We start from the raw sequence: 16721 nt of genomic DNA, 5'->3' as shown, positions 1-16721 counted from the left end.
TCTAAATCTATGAATAAACAATTAATGATCTGTAGTACTTGTAACGTAAAGTCGACATTTAACACCATATTTACGAAGGCTATTTAAATTACAAGCCTGAAATGTTTATTGGTCTTTTTTTAACCATCAAAATTGATCAGGATCAGTAATTGGGTATTTCAGACAAATGCATCACATGTCTCTGTATTAGCGTATCAAGCAGTCCTTTAAAATCCCCTTTTTGTGAATACTTATCATTTTCAAGACCTGCTCTACCTACCAACCATTTTGAGTCCTTTTGTCCTAGAATAACAAAATATGTATATTTTTAACAAAATTATTTTCTCAGTTAAGGAAAAGTGTGAGCAATGTGTGAAAAAATGGTCTGAAAGTGGGTTGACTGATCTTTTTTTAATATCTATATCTCAAAAAGTATGGGACTCAACAGGATGTGTGTATAAAACTTATTGAATCAGCACAGAATCGATATCACACAATGATCAGTGGAAAACAGGGAACTTGCAACTCGTTTTAAATTCAAACTGATGTTTTCAGTGTAATCATTATAAATGTTCAGTCCTTGAACCATAATCATTATTAGTGTTTTTTCTAAAAACTCCAGTGTTTTTTTCTATTTGGACAGGATGTATTGATATTTTTGTTTTTGTGGTACAACTTGTCTTATTTGTGCAATCCCACATTAAAGTTGAAAGAAAACTGGAACTGTCACTAGCTTAACTTTCACTGGAACTTTCCAAGAGTGCAAGACCTTTAAAAAAATATTTTAACAAACTAATACACAGACAAAACCACAGATCATAGATACACTAAAAGTATAGGACTTTTTTATCTTAAACAGCTTTTGAGATATCAATGTTTAAACATTGTCTCAGATTTCAGTGTGCAACAAAAAAGGCCTGAAAGTGACCTTTAAAAAAAATATATATATATATCTATATCTATATCTATATATAGATATAGATATATATCTATATCTATATATAGATATATAGAGATATAGATATATAGATATGCTGAAAACAATTTGATTTATGAAGCTAAAATTTGTCAGCAAACATTATACATGTTCAAACTTTTGTATCACAACATTTTGATGTAAATTCGAGATGGTCGAGTAGAAGACCTGTGTTGTTTGAGGTGAATGACCCGTTTAATAATCAATAATCTTGTGAGACACATAAGCGTTGTTGTGACTCAGTGTGACCACTGGAGGGAAGTAAAGACTCTTTTGCAACATACAATGACGCTGCAGACTGCAGACAGTGCACAGGACAGTGGGAAAGGTTTAGTCATGCTTATAAGTCATCCAGAAATAAATTTAAACTTGGCCCAGAAGCAGCACCTGCTGTCTGGACTACAAGATCTTTGATTTGTTTCCATGTTCATTAAACATATAGATTACAAAGATATAGAGTTAGAAGTTTTAAAGCCCAGTTATTTGGATAGATAATGTCTCATGTGTATAATTCAGGTTTTTTTTATTACATATTTTAGGTTCACCACCATGCACAAACACACACAGACACACACTCAAAAATACTAAGTGTAACTGAATTAATATTTTGTGCTCTGTAATTTCATCCAGAAAACGTAACTGTAATGATCAGTGTTGCTCCTTAATCTGAAGCTGCTAACACGTTGCTCTGATGGTTGGATTAAAAGTCATTAAAGCTTTAAAGGTTTTTAAATCAAGCTTGAAATCGTCCAAAACAGCTGATTCAATACAAGCTTTGTGCCCTCGATTTATTTAATGTAGCAAAACCTTGTCAGTCATTAACACAGAGCAAATGAATAATAAAAAGTAAATGATGTAACAGGTGGGTCAGATGGGGTCAGTTCAGCTCTGAGTGGGCGGAGCGCTCAGTGGAAAAGAATGAGATAGAGGGGTGCAGCAGCAGATATGGATCTGTTCTCAGTGGTTATTAGGACAGAAAAGAAAGTCAACAGCCAATCAGAGCTTCCCTTTGTGCAGCAGCTGGGCTGTGTGGGTTTCTGTGCGAGTTGGGGGTTCTCACTTTAATGTCACAGTGACAGTTACAGCAACAGCCACAGTTGCACAATAATTCCAGGAAGTATTCAGATCCCTTCACTGCAGTGACTCTGTGTGCCATAATGATGAAATCGAATAAAGTTTTGTTTGTTTAGGTTTTTTGTTTTTGTTTTTTCGAAAAAAATTAGAAGTGAGGTCAGCTGCATCCTACAAAACCAATACGGGGAACACAAACTGGTCTTTAATAATGTTGGTCCTACAACATCTAAGCTGGTGTTTATTAAAATCAGTCATTAGGATGAATTTTAGGTTTGGCTGCACAAACCAACATTAAGGTTAATCTGAGCTACACTAGTGTTACATTCAAGACGAGGTCATGTGTTTATTCACATGAATGCAGGTTTGACTTTAGTGCTCAGTAATGACCAACACAACTTAAAAATATATGTCAGAGATTTTTGGTGCAATTAGCACCATTCATACAAAGAATATGGAAGAAACAGAATTAAACAGTATTATAGGAATTTAAAGTTTATGAAGTGATCCCATGAGAACAGTTCAGCGCTGAGTCTCGGACATCCTGCTCGTACGAGAAGACAAACCACACAGAGACAGACTCAGAAACCGCTGAAACAAACAACTTATTGTTCTTCTCGAAACAAACATGAGCGGTTCACCTCACATGTTTTTATTTCACTTCCAATTGATCATGTTTTTATTTTTTCCAGCTAAACACATGAAGTGAATCAATGATAAGTTTGGAATCAGGGCTTTCAGTATTTAGCTCATGTATGCTGGTGGAAAATTAGATGTCAGTGTCAGGAAATATTTCATCAACATTTGTTGTTTTCTGCCGCTTGTTTGAAGCATATTTATTTTGTTGTGCAGCTTTAACAAAGTCAGGTGTTTGAGTTTATTGCAGTGTAATCTTGACTGTTAATCAGGACCATCTGGCCCCTTAACTACCAGAATACTTCAGTTTTAGTCATTTTCAAAAGTTAGCAAAAAATAGAAGTACGATCGATGAAATTAATACAGAATGTTTAGTAGAAAAAGTAAATACAGTATTCAGGGCAATTCAAATAAAAGGAAAATTTTTAAAAACTAAAACAATTTGACAGACTTCAATCTGCTTGAAAGAGATTCAGTTCAAAAGTTAAAAAGCGATCCATGTTTGTTTGAAAAGTTAAAGGATGCCCTTGAGGGTAGCAGCGCTAACAGCTGCACTGATATCATGACATTGTTCAGAGGCTTTAAACAATCTCACCATGGAACACACAATAACACAAAATTTACATAACTGATATATAGATATGCAGAACAAAAAAAAAAACCCACACACACAACCTGAAAAAAAGCGGTCTAATATGATTAGTTAGATAAGTCTGTGTAGCAAAAGTAGCTATTTACTGGATGTCTGATCACAACCATCTCACAATAGAAAAAAATATCGCATTTGCTTTTTTTTAGAACAACCCCAATTCAACATTTTTTTCTGGGAACCATTTGGACATCTCAAAAATATATCAGTGGGTAAACAGGGTTTCAAGTCTCTGTAAAGATGAATTCTGTTACATCTTCAGCTTAAGTTGATGTAAAGATGATATCTTTACTTTACTGAGACTGAGTCCAGAAAACAACATCCACGGGTTCCTGATAGTTTGGTTCCTTTAGTTAGAGAGTTTTTAATTCTGTGTCCTTTAATAAGAAAATCACACTATCTGTATAAAGAAACATTTGATTTGCGACGTCTGAAAGAGGACAGAGCTTACAACTGGAGTTTACTTTCATAGTTATATCTGCTTCGAATCATGGAGAACATGTTAAATAATATTTTAGGTCATAGAGCTAATTGTTGTTGAATGACATAAACATGTTGGTGAGATCCATAAATGTGTCTGCTAAATATGTCCTTTACAAAATGAAAACCAATCAAGATGAACTCTAATTCTAATTTATTTTAACATTTAAAATTTCATATTCAAATAAATATTGGGTCATTGTGTTTAACATTTTTTTTTGCACCAGGAAGGAATTTGTGATTTTGAATATTTACTTCCACACTATGATATCACATAGTGTGATGACTATGCAGTCCCAATGATAGTGAACTAAAAATAAGGCTCAGACACACCTGCATGTTTTTTATCTAACAGATTTATGGTTTCATGTTATCTTTCTTTAAAATCCTGTTTGTATCTCATTAAACATTTGTTCTTCTTTTACCACTAGTCGTTGCCTATCAGCATGTATTGGGAGTGCTGCTGTTTCTCGCAGTTTTCTACAAAATTAAACTCAAACAAGCAAGATTTTTTTGTTTGCTTTATTTGGAATATTGCAGAGAAATACTTTGAAGAGCAGGCAACACTTTGTTTTAATTAAACAAATGCTATAAATGATGAATTATCTGCTAGGGAGCTAATAATTCAGCCTTTTCTGTTTCAGCTCTTTTTTAATATTGAAATAAAAAAGAAAGTAAAAAAACAGCCAAAATGCTGCACTGTTACAGATTTTCTAAATCCTGAGTGATAAATGATATAAAAAGCGATAAGCCAAGAAGAAGGAAACAGTCAGTCAGCTGCGTGTTTGCAGCTGCGTCTGACGAGCCTGAGCAGAAAGACTCCACAGCAGTACACCAGACTCTTCGTGATCAGCACCGTGTACACCAGGCAGAGCAGTTTTACTTGTTTTTGAGACACAGGATGTTCTGATGATGGACGTTCTGTTAAAGTTTGATTGGTGGAAAGTGTATCTGGTGGAAGTTCTTTTGGTGGACTTTGAGAAACTCCTGAAACAGAAAAGTCACATTTGAGTAGCTGCGTAGCCAATTTCATGCTGAAAAGGCAACAAACTTTCATTACCTTCCTCTATTTGTCGCCTCCACCGTCCCCCCTCGTGTGTGTGACAGAACAGTCATATGTATGTGAGTTCTCGTCTCGCTGATGGATCAACAAGATGCTGGCAGTGTAATCGGACTCTATGACGTCCAGCTGTTCTGTGCCACCAGGGGTCAATGCCAGCGAAGATCCGTCCTGTTCCTGCCTTTTCCAGGTGATCTGGACCACAGGAGGAACCATTTGTGAGGCCACACACAGCAGGGATCTCTTCTCCTCCAGATGATCACTGGATGCTGCTTGGTACACTGTCACCGAGGGCTTCGCTACCGGCATATCTGAAGTTTGACAGCAGACACAGAATTTCACTCAGTGTGACCTGACAGGCTTCATTATCACCAAACTACCCATCAGTGCCTGTCGGCCGTGTAATGGCTCATCTTAAACACTTAATAATATTCAGATGATTTATTGTTATAATATACAATATAATAGCATATATTAAAGGCAGAATTATATTTATCAAAGTTAAACTGATTTCATTAACACACAATATTTAATACAATTAACTCCTTTGTCCTTTACGTCTCTTTTATCACAATTTAAAATTATAACAATACAATGTAACACATCTATAGATGTAAAAATAAATCACATCCTTCACATATTATTGCTACAGTATTGATATAAACCATAATGTGCTTTATACATTATGGTTTCTGTTTATATTTGAACCATATAGTTTGTAATTATTCTAAAACTGTTGCAAATAAGATTTCATATATACGATGTGAATATTTGTATATCGGTTTTTATAATATGTCAGAATTTAATTGTATCTTTGTTTTCATTATGATTTTATATTTGGGATCTCTTAATCTCTTAAAATATATAATTAAGGTTAGTATGTAAGTATTACAGTAATTTCATCTGAAAACATTTATGAGAAATATTTGTACATGGGATGTTTTTTTATCTATATTGTGATTAATATAACTAAATATTTTTATGACGTTTAATGGCATTAAAATGATCAAAGATCAGTAACTTCAGAACATTATGTTCACATTCGTTCCCATGAGACGTAATTTTTTCATGTATAGTTGAAAAATAGCAATTTTTTCGATATGTGAAACATAACTTAAAGCGTTGGAGGCAAACACAATCAATTCTGTATAATGCACTACATTTAATTTAAATTTAAATTTCCAAATGACATCCACTACAATATTCTAGATTATGTTAAGTCAGTAGTTTTTTTTTAACTTTCCTTAAATGTGTCTTAAGGCTCAAATATGAATAACATTTTATTTATAAACTTATGACTTACTGCAAATATGTCCACAATGTTTAATTTGAATGATTTTGTTTTACAAATCCCAGTGAATCTGTTGTCTTTTTGAGCTTACAAACAAATATAAAAATAAAATAAATAAAAAGGTGTTGAAATTTGTTAGATAAGGATTAGTTGTAACCCTGCTCACATCAGACTTTTAGGACTTTTCACGATTAAAAAAAACAATGAATACCTCACATATTCAGTGAGATTCACATTTTTTTTCGACCTTAATAAAAACACATTTAAAGTCGGGCATAACAGAAACTGGCTTTGAACAAATTGTCATTTTGAACGCTGTAAGGAAAATGAATTCATTTGTTCTTACCTGTTACGTACAGTTTAACTCCAGAGCCAAAGATCCTGTCCCCTCACACAGTGACACAGACCAGTACAAAAACCTGTCTGATGTTGAATGTGACAGCTGAGGTAAAGCAGTGTCATACACCGATCAGACGTAACATTATGACTCTGCCTGATTTTGTGTTGGTCCCTCTTTTGCTGCCAAAACAGTCCTGAGGCATGGATTCCACTCGACCCCTGAAGATGTGCTGTGATATCTGGCACTGAGATGTTAGCAACAGATCCTTGAAGTCCTGTAAGTTGTGAGGAAGGACCTCCATGGATCACACGTGTTTGTCCTGTAGATCCCACAGATGCTCAGTTACTGGTTCACCACTGTTTCTTCCTTGGTCCACTTTTAATGCATAGTGACCACCGAAGCAACACTCCACAAACGCTGCATTTTTGAAAAAGCCCGGTTGTCTGGAGTCTTAGAGTCACTTAGCCATCACCATTTTGTCAAACTCACTCAAATACTTCCACTCGCCCAGTTTTTCTGCTTCTAACACACCAACTTTGAGGAGAAAATGTTTACTTGCTCCTTAATATATCCTACCCACTAACAGGTGCTGTGATGAAGAGATAATCTTGTCACCTGTCGTGGTCATATTGTAAGGTCTGATTAGTGTATTTCAGCTCCATGATTTGGTTTAGTCGAGATGAATTAATGTTGTAAAAACTGCATGAAGCTGAATATTCTGCATAACTTCTGCCTCCAGATGATGAGCTACCTGAGCTGACCTTTGTTTCACAAGTTTCTTCTTGTCCAAACAGCAGGTTGGCAGCTTCATTCAGAATTAAACTTCTCAACAATGTTTTGATGGAGTAGCACTGTAACAGGATTCATTTGCTGTGGTGGGCGTGTAGTCTGTGGCTCAGCTGCACAGGAGTTCAGGGGCAGTGTCAGGAGAGCCTGGTGGACACAGCTGACAGCGATTGTCTGGAATCAATGAACGGTCTGCAAAGATAAAACTGTGCAAATAAGTCACTTTAACTGCACCAGCCGACCCAGCTGAGTGTGTTTTGGGACCTAGCAACAGCCAACAAGTGTTACAATATCAGTATGCACTTTGGTCGTCCTCTGGCTTCTAAGAACAAATATCTGTCCAGCTAAACGGTTTCTTCTGTTTGTTCAAGATTATAAACACGGTAGAGACAAAAAAAAAAAAAAAATTAACTCCACAGACAAAATAGAAACTTGCTGCATGTTTTGTAGTTTAACTGCCTGCAAATCTAAGCATGATTATTATGATGAGTCCTCATGGAGGAACCAGCACATGACAGCAATGACTGTAAAGGAAAAGAAACCAACCTGTATGCTCTGTGCAGATGTGCAAGGTTACAGAAATAAGAGTTGGACAATCAAAGACACCAAAAAAACACCAAAGCACAGCTTGCACTCACGGATGTGATGTAACTTTTAGCGTTGGCTGACATTCGTGAGGATGACAGTCACAACTATAATGTTACTAAAGGGTGTGTTTGGCCAGTTGGCTATACTTTGAGAATCCTGGATTCAAACTGTTGTTTTTCATTCATTTTTTTTTTCAAAACCATATGCTTTGTGGTTTCTGGAGCTGTGATCACTGTTTGTGGTGTTTTGGTTTTCCCTCAGTTGCTGATCACCAGCTGTTCTCGTAGAGGAATATTGCTTCCCCCCAAAAATATAGACACTTCTGTTTGATGTTTGTCAGAAGAAGCTAATATCTGTGGAATTTTACAGTCTGCTGTTTTTGACCTGAATGTGAACACATGGCAGTTTTATCTGTTACTCCCAATTTTGTCATCTTTTGGCTCTTATTGAATTTATTTTGGTCTTGATTATTTTTACTTCTTATATAAATAGAATACAAACTAGTTGTTATGGTTTTAAAGGTGATGCCTGTGTCAGTGTGTGTGTGAACCTGGTCTGTGGTCTGCTGCTGTTCCTTTGATGGTTTTTGTTCAGTCTGCAGGGATCTTTTGTCACTGTGAGAGCTTTGAGCACAGCAGCAGTAGTAGATGGCTGAATGAACGAGGCTAACTGCATTTATCTCCAACTCACAGCTGTTCTCGTTTTTCACAGCTGAGAAATCTTTTTTCTGAGCATGGTTGTAGTCACTGTCGACTTCACCAGTGCGTATGTTAATATCAAGAATCACTCTGAACTTATCATCGTCTTTCTTCTGGTACCAGTGCACATAGCTGCCACTGCACTGGGCAGTTCCACAGCTGAAGGAGACTTTTTTGCCAGGTGTCGCAGTCAAAGTTAAATCTTTCTGCATCAGCTCTGCGGCCATGGTAACCAGCGCTGCAAAGACACAGAGAGAAAAATGTCAGTTTGATGGTGTTTCTTACATGTAGTTTTTGTTGGGTTGAAACTCACCTAAACACAGACAACACAGAGCAGCAGCTGGGAGGAAAAGCATTGTGTGAACCGTTGTGTTCAGTGACGTTTCCTCTGGTGAATCTCAGGAGAAGTGATGCTTTGATAGAAACGAGGCCAAACAAGGACAATTTATATGATCAGACGAGGACCACGTGTTTCTAACAACTCCTAAAACCTCCCATTAACTGCTGCAGCTGTCAGTGCTGCTGCTGAGTGACAGCTGAGGCGTGTGTTGCAGTTTTCCACTGAGACTGAGGATTGCAAAACATTAAGCTTCAAATATAGAGTGGAATTTATTTATTATTTCAGTCGTATCTTTTCTTCACTTTCTATGAAGTCAGTCAACAAAATGTCTTAAAACTATGACTTCAAAACTAAAAATATTTGTTCCCACAGACACAGACTGAGGAACATAAATGGACTTGATGTAGTCTGAAATATTTTCGACCATGTGTGGAAACAATAGTATCATCAACATACAAATCCATGATATGATACATATCAACTTTTAACATTCAGAAGGAAAAACCTCCCATACAACTGGTCTGTGACATTTTTTCTTTCTTTAACCACCTTTATTGTGTACTCCCAGTACTCCCAGTTAGCTGTCAACCTTCATTACAAGTATGTATTTTACCCTTTGATGATATGAACTGAAATTTTCTCTAACTGTTGTCTCTCAGACTGAGATGGAGCTGTGGTTTTTTGCTTTTCCTCTGATGGTTTTTGTTCAGCCTGCAGGGATGATTTCACACTGTGAGTACTTTTGTAACAAGAGCAGTAGTAGATGGCTGAATGAACGTCTTTAACTGTTTTTAGCTCCAAAGCCCAGCTGCCCTGGTTATTCACTGCTGAGAAATCGTTCTACTGAGGGTGGTTATAGCCTCGTTTTATTGCACCACTGCTTATGTCAATAGAAAGAAGCATTCTGAATAATTCTCTTGTGTCTTTCTTCTGGTACCAGTACACAGTGTTACTGCTGCACTGGTCAGTTCCCCCACAGCTGAAGGAGACACTTTCTCCAGCTCTCCTGGTCAGAGTTAAATCATTCTGTATCAGCTCTTCAGCCACAGTAATCACTGGGATAGAGACACAGACAGGTTAGTATGGCAGTGTTTGTTACAGATGGTGGACTCTTGTTTGAATAAAATCACTCACCTGAACACAGACAGCACAGAGCAGCAGCTGGGAGGAAAAGCATCGTGTGCAGTGATGGTTTCTCTCCTGAACCTAGAGAGAAGTGGTGTTCTGTTAGGCTGATGCAGAACAATGGCAAGTTATAAGATCTTACAAGTACCACGTGGTTTCTAACAGATCCTCCAACCTCCACTTGTAAGGGTGGTGCTGACTGACAGCTGAAACCGTCCTATAGTTTAAAGGAACATTTAAATGTTTTCCTGTAGAGGCATTTATTTGCTGTTCTAACCTATCGTCTTTAATTCATAGTTTCTGAGAGGACATAAAACTGTGTGGCCTATTCTGCTATTTTAGAGATGCAATGAATTGGAGTTCCACAAAGATCCTGATCTCAGATTTTAGCTTTGAAATATTTCCTTTTTCTCCGTCAACCTAAATCACATAAGTGGAAGATGGATGGATTTTCCCTTTCAGTTCATTGGTTCAGTTTCCATTGCTCATACTTCTAATTCTTGTGTTTGATGATCCAACTGCGTGAACAAAACTTCAGACTTCAGTGTTTGGAGATCAATATTCTTCATAGTATCATACTTTCTAAGACACTGATAAAAGGTTTTAACATTTACACTAAAGTATGTAACTGACGCCAGTATTTGAAAAACAGTTATGTTTTTCACATAAAACATGAAGATATTTCTTTGATCCTTTTTCGTATTTAGATATTTATCTATCCTTAATCCTTCTTAATTGTCACAACAGATTGTGGATTACACGTTTGTGCTCTGCCCAACTTTACTTGCATAAACCGTTTGTTCTGGTTGTTCCATCGAACTTAGAGCAAACAGGGAGGTTGCAGAGTGCCCCCTGGTGGACCAGCTGTGAAACATCAATATTCATGACATTGTCATAGTGTCACTGTGACATATTGAAAGGTGTTTCTCTTGTCTAATCTTTTTTTAATTGTTCATTTACTGATCACTCTAAATGCTGATACTGATATATTGTCAAATCAACCAATATATCAGTGAGGCTCTAGAAATAACAAACCAACCACCAAAACAATTGTTCCATATTTTCTTTTTTCCCTTTTTTTTAAGATAATAAGCTTTTGACTTTGATTTGTGGAGATCTAAATCCTGAAAATTTCTTTAGCCTTGTGTTTTTCTCTCAGACTAACATGGAAGTAATACGTGTGAACCTTACCCCTGTACTCCCAGTACTTTGTAGTCCTCCTCACATCTTTTGCGATGATGGCGCCAGTGTGTCCGGCAGGCCGTCTTCACTGCTCTCTGCTGCTTCTTAACCTTCTGCTTACATACTATTCAGGTGGCTCTGCATTGATTACCTATGACTGGCATACTCTCCTAAGTCTGCGGCCACCCTATACTTACGGGTCGTACTTTCATGGATCGGACCCGTGGGGGAATATAGGAGATACCACTCTGCCGCGGACGGATCACCTCTCAGGAACATACCGCCGACCCCTGCCTCCTTCGCGCAGGAGACGCTACAGGAAACGGGGCAAGCAGAGCGGTGTCCGTGTCCGCATTAAGGCTTACCTAAAGGCACATTTTGTGGCTGGCTTCGACGTCGATATGGATGCTTTCTGCCTTCCCTCGACCTTATGGGAGCAGTTTACCCTTAGGTTGTTCAGGCATCGATGGATTCGCCATGTTGAGTCGCAGGCCTGCCCTGCCAACCCAGTGGTTTATTCGCTGGCCCGGTGTTGGATTAGGGCTCCTAATGGGCTCCTTCCAACTTTCATTCGGCGTCTTTGACTCGGATGGTGCTATTAAATGTTAGACCGCTGACGAATAAGTCATTTATTGTGAGTGATCTTTTTACTGCTACAGGTTTGGATTTATTATTCATGACGGAAACTTGGATTCGTCCCGGTGAGTCTTTTCCTTTTTCAGAGCTTCTTCCTCCGAATTGTGCCTTTTTTAGCTCACCGAGACCCTTCCGGCAGGGGGGGAGGACTGGCAATGGTCTTTAGGAATAAATTCTGAGTACGACACCTGCCCTCCGCTATGTTCCCTAGCGTCGAAGCTCAACTGCTGGAACTTGCTGGTCCCCCCCCCCCCGACTCTCTGTGTTGTGATTTACCGTCCCCTGAAGTATAATAAGACTTTCATTAACGATTTTGCTGACCTTTTAGCATCTCTTTATTTAAATTATGATCGTGTTCTTATCACTGGCGATTTTAACATTCACATTTGTTGTAAAGATGATGTGTTTGCCAAGGATTTTTTAGCCTTAGCTGACTCTTTTAATCTCATCCAGTGGGTTAATGCACCTACCCACTTCAAAGGTCATACCCTTGATTTGATTTTTTCTTATGGACTGGACATTTGTATCAGGGACATCAGCAACATCGGAATCTCTGACCATTTCCCAGTCATTTTTGATGCTGAGTTATACAAAATGGTCCAGGACTTTGAGGGTCCTCGACATCTTGTGCACATAATCAATCCTGTGACTGTGGCTGAATTTTTGGCTGCTTTCTCCAAATCTGTTCTTCCTGACATTGATCATTCTACACCCTCTCCAGTTGATAATTTTGCTAACTCCTCCCTCTCTACATGCTCTTCTTTAATGGACGTTGTGGCCCCTATAAAGGTAAAACAGCTTAGAAGCTGCCCTCAACCATGGTTAAATGACTCTTTATGTGCTTTACGACGCATTTGCTGCCAAGCTGAAAGACGGTGGAAAAAAGATAAGCACCAGGTGTCTGTTGACATCCTTCGCAGGACCCGCCTGGAATTCCAGAAATCGGTTAGGTTGGCTAAGGCAGGTTTCCTGTCGGCTGTCATTACGGATAACAGTCACAATCCACATTTTTTATTTAAAACCTTTAACTCATTGATTAATCCCTGTCCTGTAACGCCTAGACTGGCTTCCTTAGCACTTTGTGAAGAATTTTTAAATCATTTTACAGGCAGAATCTTATCTCTAAGAGTCTCACACCCCCTGTGATGAGTCAGACACCAGCTTTGCGATGCTCCACTAACCTCAATCAGTTTTATCCAGTTTCACTCCCCACTCTCAGGGGTATAATTGATCACCTGAAAAACTCAAACGCTGCTCATGACATCCTTCCATCTCGCATTATTAAAGATGGGTTTAATATTATCGGGCCTTGTATTTTATCTCTAATGAACCTGTCATTGTTACTGGGCTATGTTCCGGCTGCCTTTAAACACGCTGTAGTGCAACCTATACTCAAAAAGAGCTGCCTCGATCAGAATGATCTCGCTAACTTTAGACCTATTTCCAAACTCCAATTTCTGTCTAAAGTCCTAGAGAAGATTGTTCACTCCCAATTCCAAACTTATTTGGATGCAAATAATATCGGGGAAAAATTTCAGTCAGGGTTTAAGCCACGCCACAGCACGGAAACTGCATTACTGAGAGTCTTTCATGACCTTCTCTCAATTGCTGACTCAGGGTGCCCTGTGGTCTTAGTTTTGCTTGATTTGTCCTCTGCTTTTGATTTGGTGGACCATAATGTCCTTTTAATGAGGCTTGAGCATCTGGTGGACATCACGGGCAGTGCCCTTTGCTGGTTTAAATCCTATCTATCAGAAAGGTCCTTTTCTGTCGGGATGGCTACCTACTCCTCCTCCATTGCCCCTGTGACCTCTGGTGTCCCCCAAGGGTCTGTGCTGGGTCCTTTGCTGTTCTCTTTATACTTGTTACCCTTGGGCCGAATCTTTGATAAATACAATATTTCCTTTCATTTTTACGCGGATGACATTCAAATCTATTTTGAACTGGCTGAGGATGTCACGTCGTCGTTGCAACACTTCTTTGATTGTATGAGTGAAGTTAAAAACTGGCTACTGAGCAATTTCCTTATTTTAAATGATAAGAAGACAGAAATTGTAATCTTTGATACTCCCATCTCTTGGGCTGAACTAACTGGTATATTTGGGCCCTTTGCTAACTCCCTTTCTGATACTGCGAGGAACTCGGGTTTTGTCTTGGACAGTTCCTTCAAGCTGGACAAACACGTGTCCTCTGTAGTTAAATCTGGTTTCTATCAATTACGTCTAATCTCTAAGGCCATGCCCTACATACCACGTAAGGACCTGGAAAAACTTATCCATGCCTTTGTTACATCAAGATTAGATTACTGTAATTCCCTTTATACTGGTCTCCATTCTGCCCTTATTCACAAACTGCAGCTCTTTCAAAACACTGCTGCGTGTCTCTTAACTGGAACTGGTAGGTTTAAGTCTATTACTCCAGTTCTCTCCGACCTGCACTGGCTCCCCATTAAATATCGCATTGATTTTAAAATCTTATTGCTCACTTTTAAAATCATAAATAACACCGCGCCCAGCTATCTTAAGGATTTCCTCAGCTTTTTATACCCCTAGGAGAGTGCTTAGATCAGCAGGTCAAATGCTCCTGGTGCGACCTAGATCCCGCCTTAAGACCACAGGTGACCGCACATTCGCCTCTGTTGCACCCTACCTCTGGAATAATCTTCCTCAAGCTATCCGCGCGTCTGATTCTATTCAATCTTTTAAATCTCGATTAAGTCAAAGGAGTTTGCAAAGAAAAGCGTCTGGACTTCTTTGAGTTGCTTGAAGACGTTTCACCTCTCATCCGAGAAGCTTCTTCAGTTCTAAGGTCAAATGGCCGAGAGTCCCAGATTTAAACCCAGTGGGAGTATCCCCCCAAGGAGGGACAAAGGACCCCCTGGTGATCCTCTAATCACATGCGCCAAGGTGTGAAAGCGGGTGTGGGACCTAATCAGCCAGGGTTTCGGGTGAGCTCATTGTGAAACCTGGCCCCACCCTATCATGTGATTTCCTGAGGTCAGATGGCCCAGGATGTGAGTGGGCGTTAAGGCGTCTGGGGAGGGAACTCAAAACTGGATTATAGATGGCAGACAGTTGGTGTCGTAAACCACCGCCTCTGTTCAAAGATGAGTCGCTCACAGTGGACATAGATGGCTTCTTTCACTCCTCTTTCAAACCATCTGTCCTCTCTGTCCAAAATGTGAACATTGGCATCCTCGAAAGAGTGACCTTTATCCTTAAGATGCAGATGGACTGCAGATGGACTGCTGAGTCTTGTCCTGTGGAGGTGGCTCTTCTATGTTGTACCATGCGCTTGTGAAGTGGCTAGCGCATGGCACAACATAGAAGAGCCACCTCCACAGGACAAGACTCAGCAGTCCACCTGCATCTTAAGGATAAAGGTCACTCTTTCGAGGATGCCGATGTTCACATATTGGACAGAGAGGACAGATGGTTTGAAAGAGGAGTGAAAGAGGCCATCTATGTCCACTGTGAGCGACCATCTTTGAACAGAGGCGGTGGTTTACGACTAGAGATGGACCGATCCGATATTAGGTATCGGTATTGGTCCGATACTGACCTAAATTACTGGATCGGATATCGGCGAGAAATAAAAAATGTAATCCGATCCATTAAATATCAAAAAAGCACCTCACAAAACTTGCGACACGGCGTAACTTTGTTCATAACCGTAGCACGTCGGAGCAGTGTGCTCACGTGATAGAGCGGCTGTGTGTATTTGTAGCCTCGCTACCAAACCAGCATTTCATCTCTGAGGAAGTTATCCCAGAGAGAAGTAAAGCAAGTGTGTAAGTTCATCTCTGAATGTTTGTAAAGCATTCCCATGTTAAGCTTAACAACCGATATATGGAGCGACTGCCTCTTCTCTCTCTCCCTCTCCTGCCGCTACTTCATGAAACTGCTTAATGATCAGCTGATCGCTTTTCTGTCGCAAGTCCGTCTCTCTTCTTTGTTTTTGGCCCACTTTGCACCAGAAAGAAGAAACCAGCGGCGGAACAACAGCAGCACGTTTAAGCTTGATAAGCTGTTGTTAGAATTGATTTAATATTACTTTCTACACCAGGATCCTTTTCTACGCAGCTGACGGCTGGTAACTGTGCAGGGGCGGATCTAGCAAAGTGTAGCCAGGGGGGCCGATAGGGCATGAACAGGGAAAAGGGGGCACAAATACATACTTTTCTTTCTTATTCTCATTTAAAATCTCTAGCTTTTAATAAATAATTATCTGAAACTTACACCCAAAGTTTTAATCTGATGTAAAATGTACAGAAGTCCATTACTGTATATAGTAACTATTAAGTCTAATATACCCTAGTAAGCTATAGTACTTTTTCCTTTGGGAAAGTACCATCTGTGAATTCTGCAATTCTGTTGAAGAAAGATGTTGAATCTATTTAATTATTCTTGAAAAATAATTTATTTCTGAGCATTTTTTTCACCCTGCATCAAATTAAAGTTGATTACATCGATTAAGCATCATGAGGTGGAGGGTGGGTGGTTCCCTATTTTTTTTTTTGCTGGGAGTTTGCAACCCTATTAGTTAGGTTGCTTAATATTTCTCCTAAGTACTCTTTAAAATACCAGAATAGGGAGGATTAAGTTTATTAGATTGATCAGTGTTGCTGAACTATGAAATATTTTGGGCGCAGTGTATTTTTTACATACAGGTATAACAGAATAGCTTTAGTGTTGTTGTTTATTTAAACTTGAGTATGAACTTATACAAAATGCAGCAATATATTAAAAAACAGTTTTATTGATTGAAAAACACACTATATCGGATTCATATCGGTATCGGCAGATATCCAAATTTATGATATCGGTATCGGTATCGGACATAAAAAAGTGGTATCGTGCCATCTCTATTTACGACACCAACTGT

The 16721-nt window shown here is 38.9% G+C and overlaps 1 gene segment (V, D, J or C); it reads right to left on the bottom strand.

Moving 5' to 3' along the window:
- Window positions 1-4892: 4892 nt before the first annotated feature.
- Window positions 4893-10114, bottom strand: LOC120436025. The segment is given in 5 exon segments: window positions 4893-5162; window positions 6489-7460; window positions 8407-8792; window positions 8868-8951; window positions 10029-10114. Coding segments are annotated over 4 exon segments (525 nt in total).
- Between the last annotated feature and the right edge of the window lie 6607 nt (window positions 10115-16721).

The sequence above is a fragment of the Oreochromis aureus genome, linkage group 23 (assembly GCF_013358895.1).
Source record: "Oreochromis aureus strain Israel breed Guangdong linkage group 23, ZZ_aureus, whole genome shotgun sequence".
NCBI lineage: Eukaryota > Metazoa > Chordata > Actinopteri > Cichliformes > Cichlidae > Oreochromis > Oreochromis aureus.
Note: the sequence above shows the minus strand (reverse complement) of the source record. Positions and strands in the feature narration are given on the sequence as shown.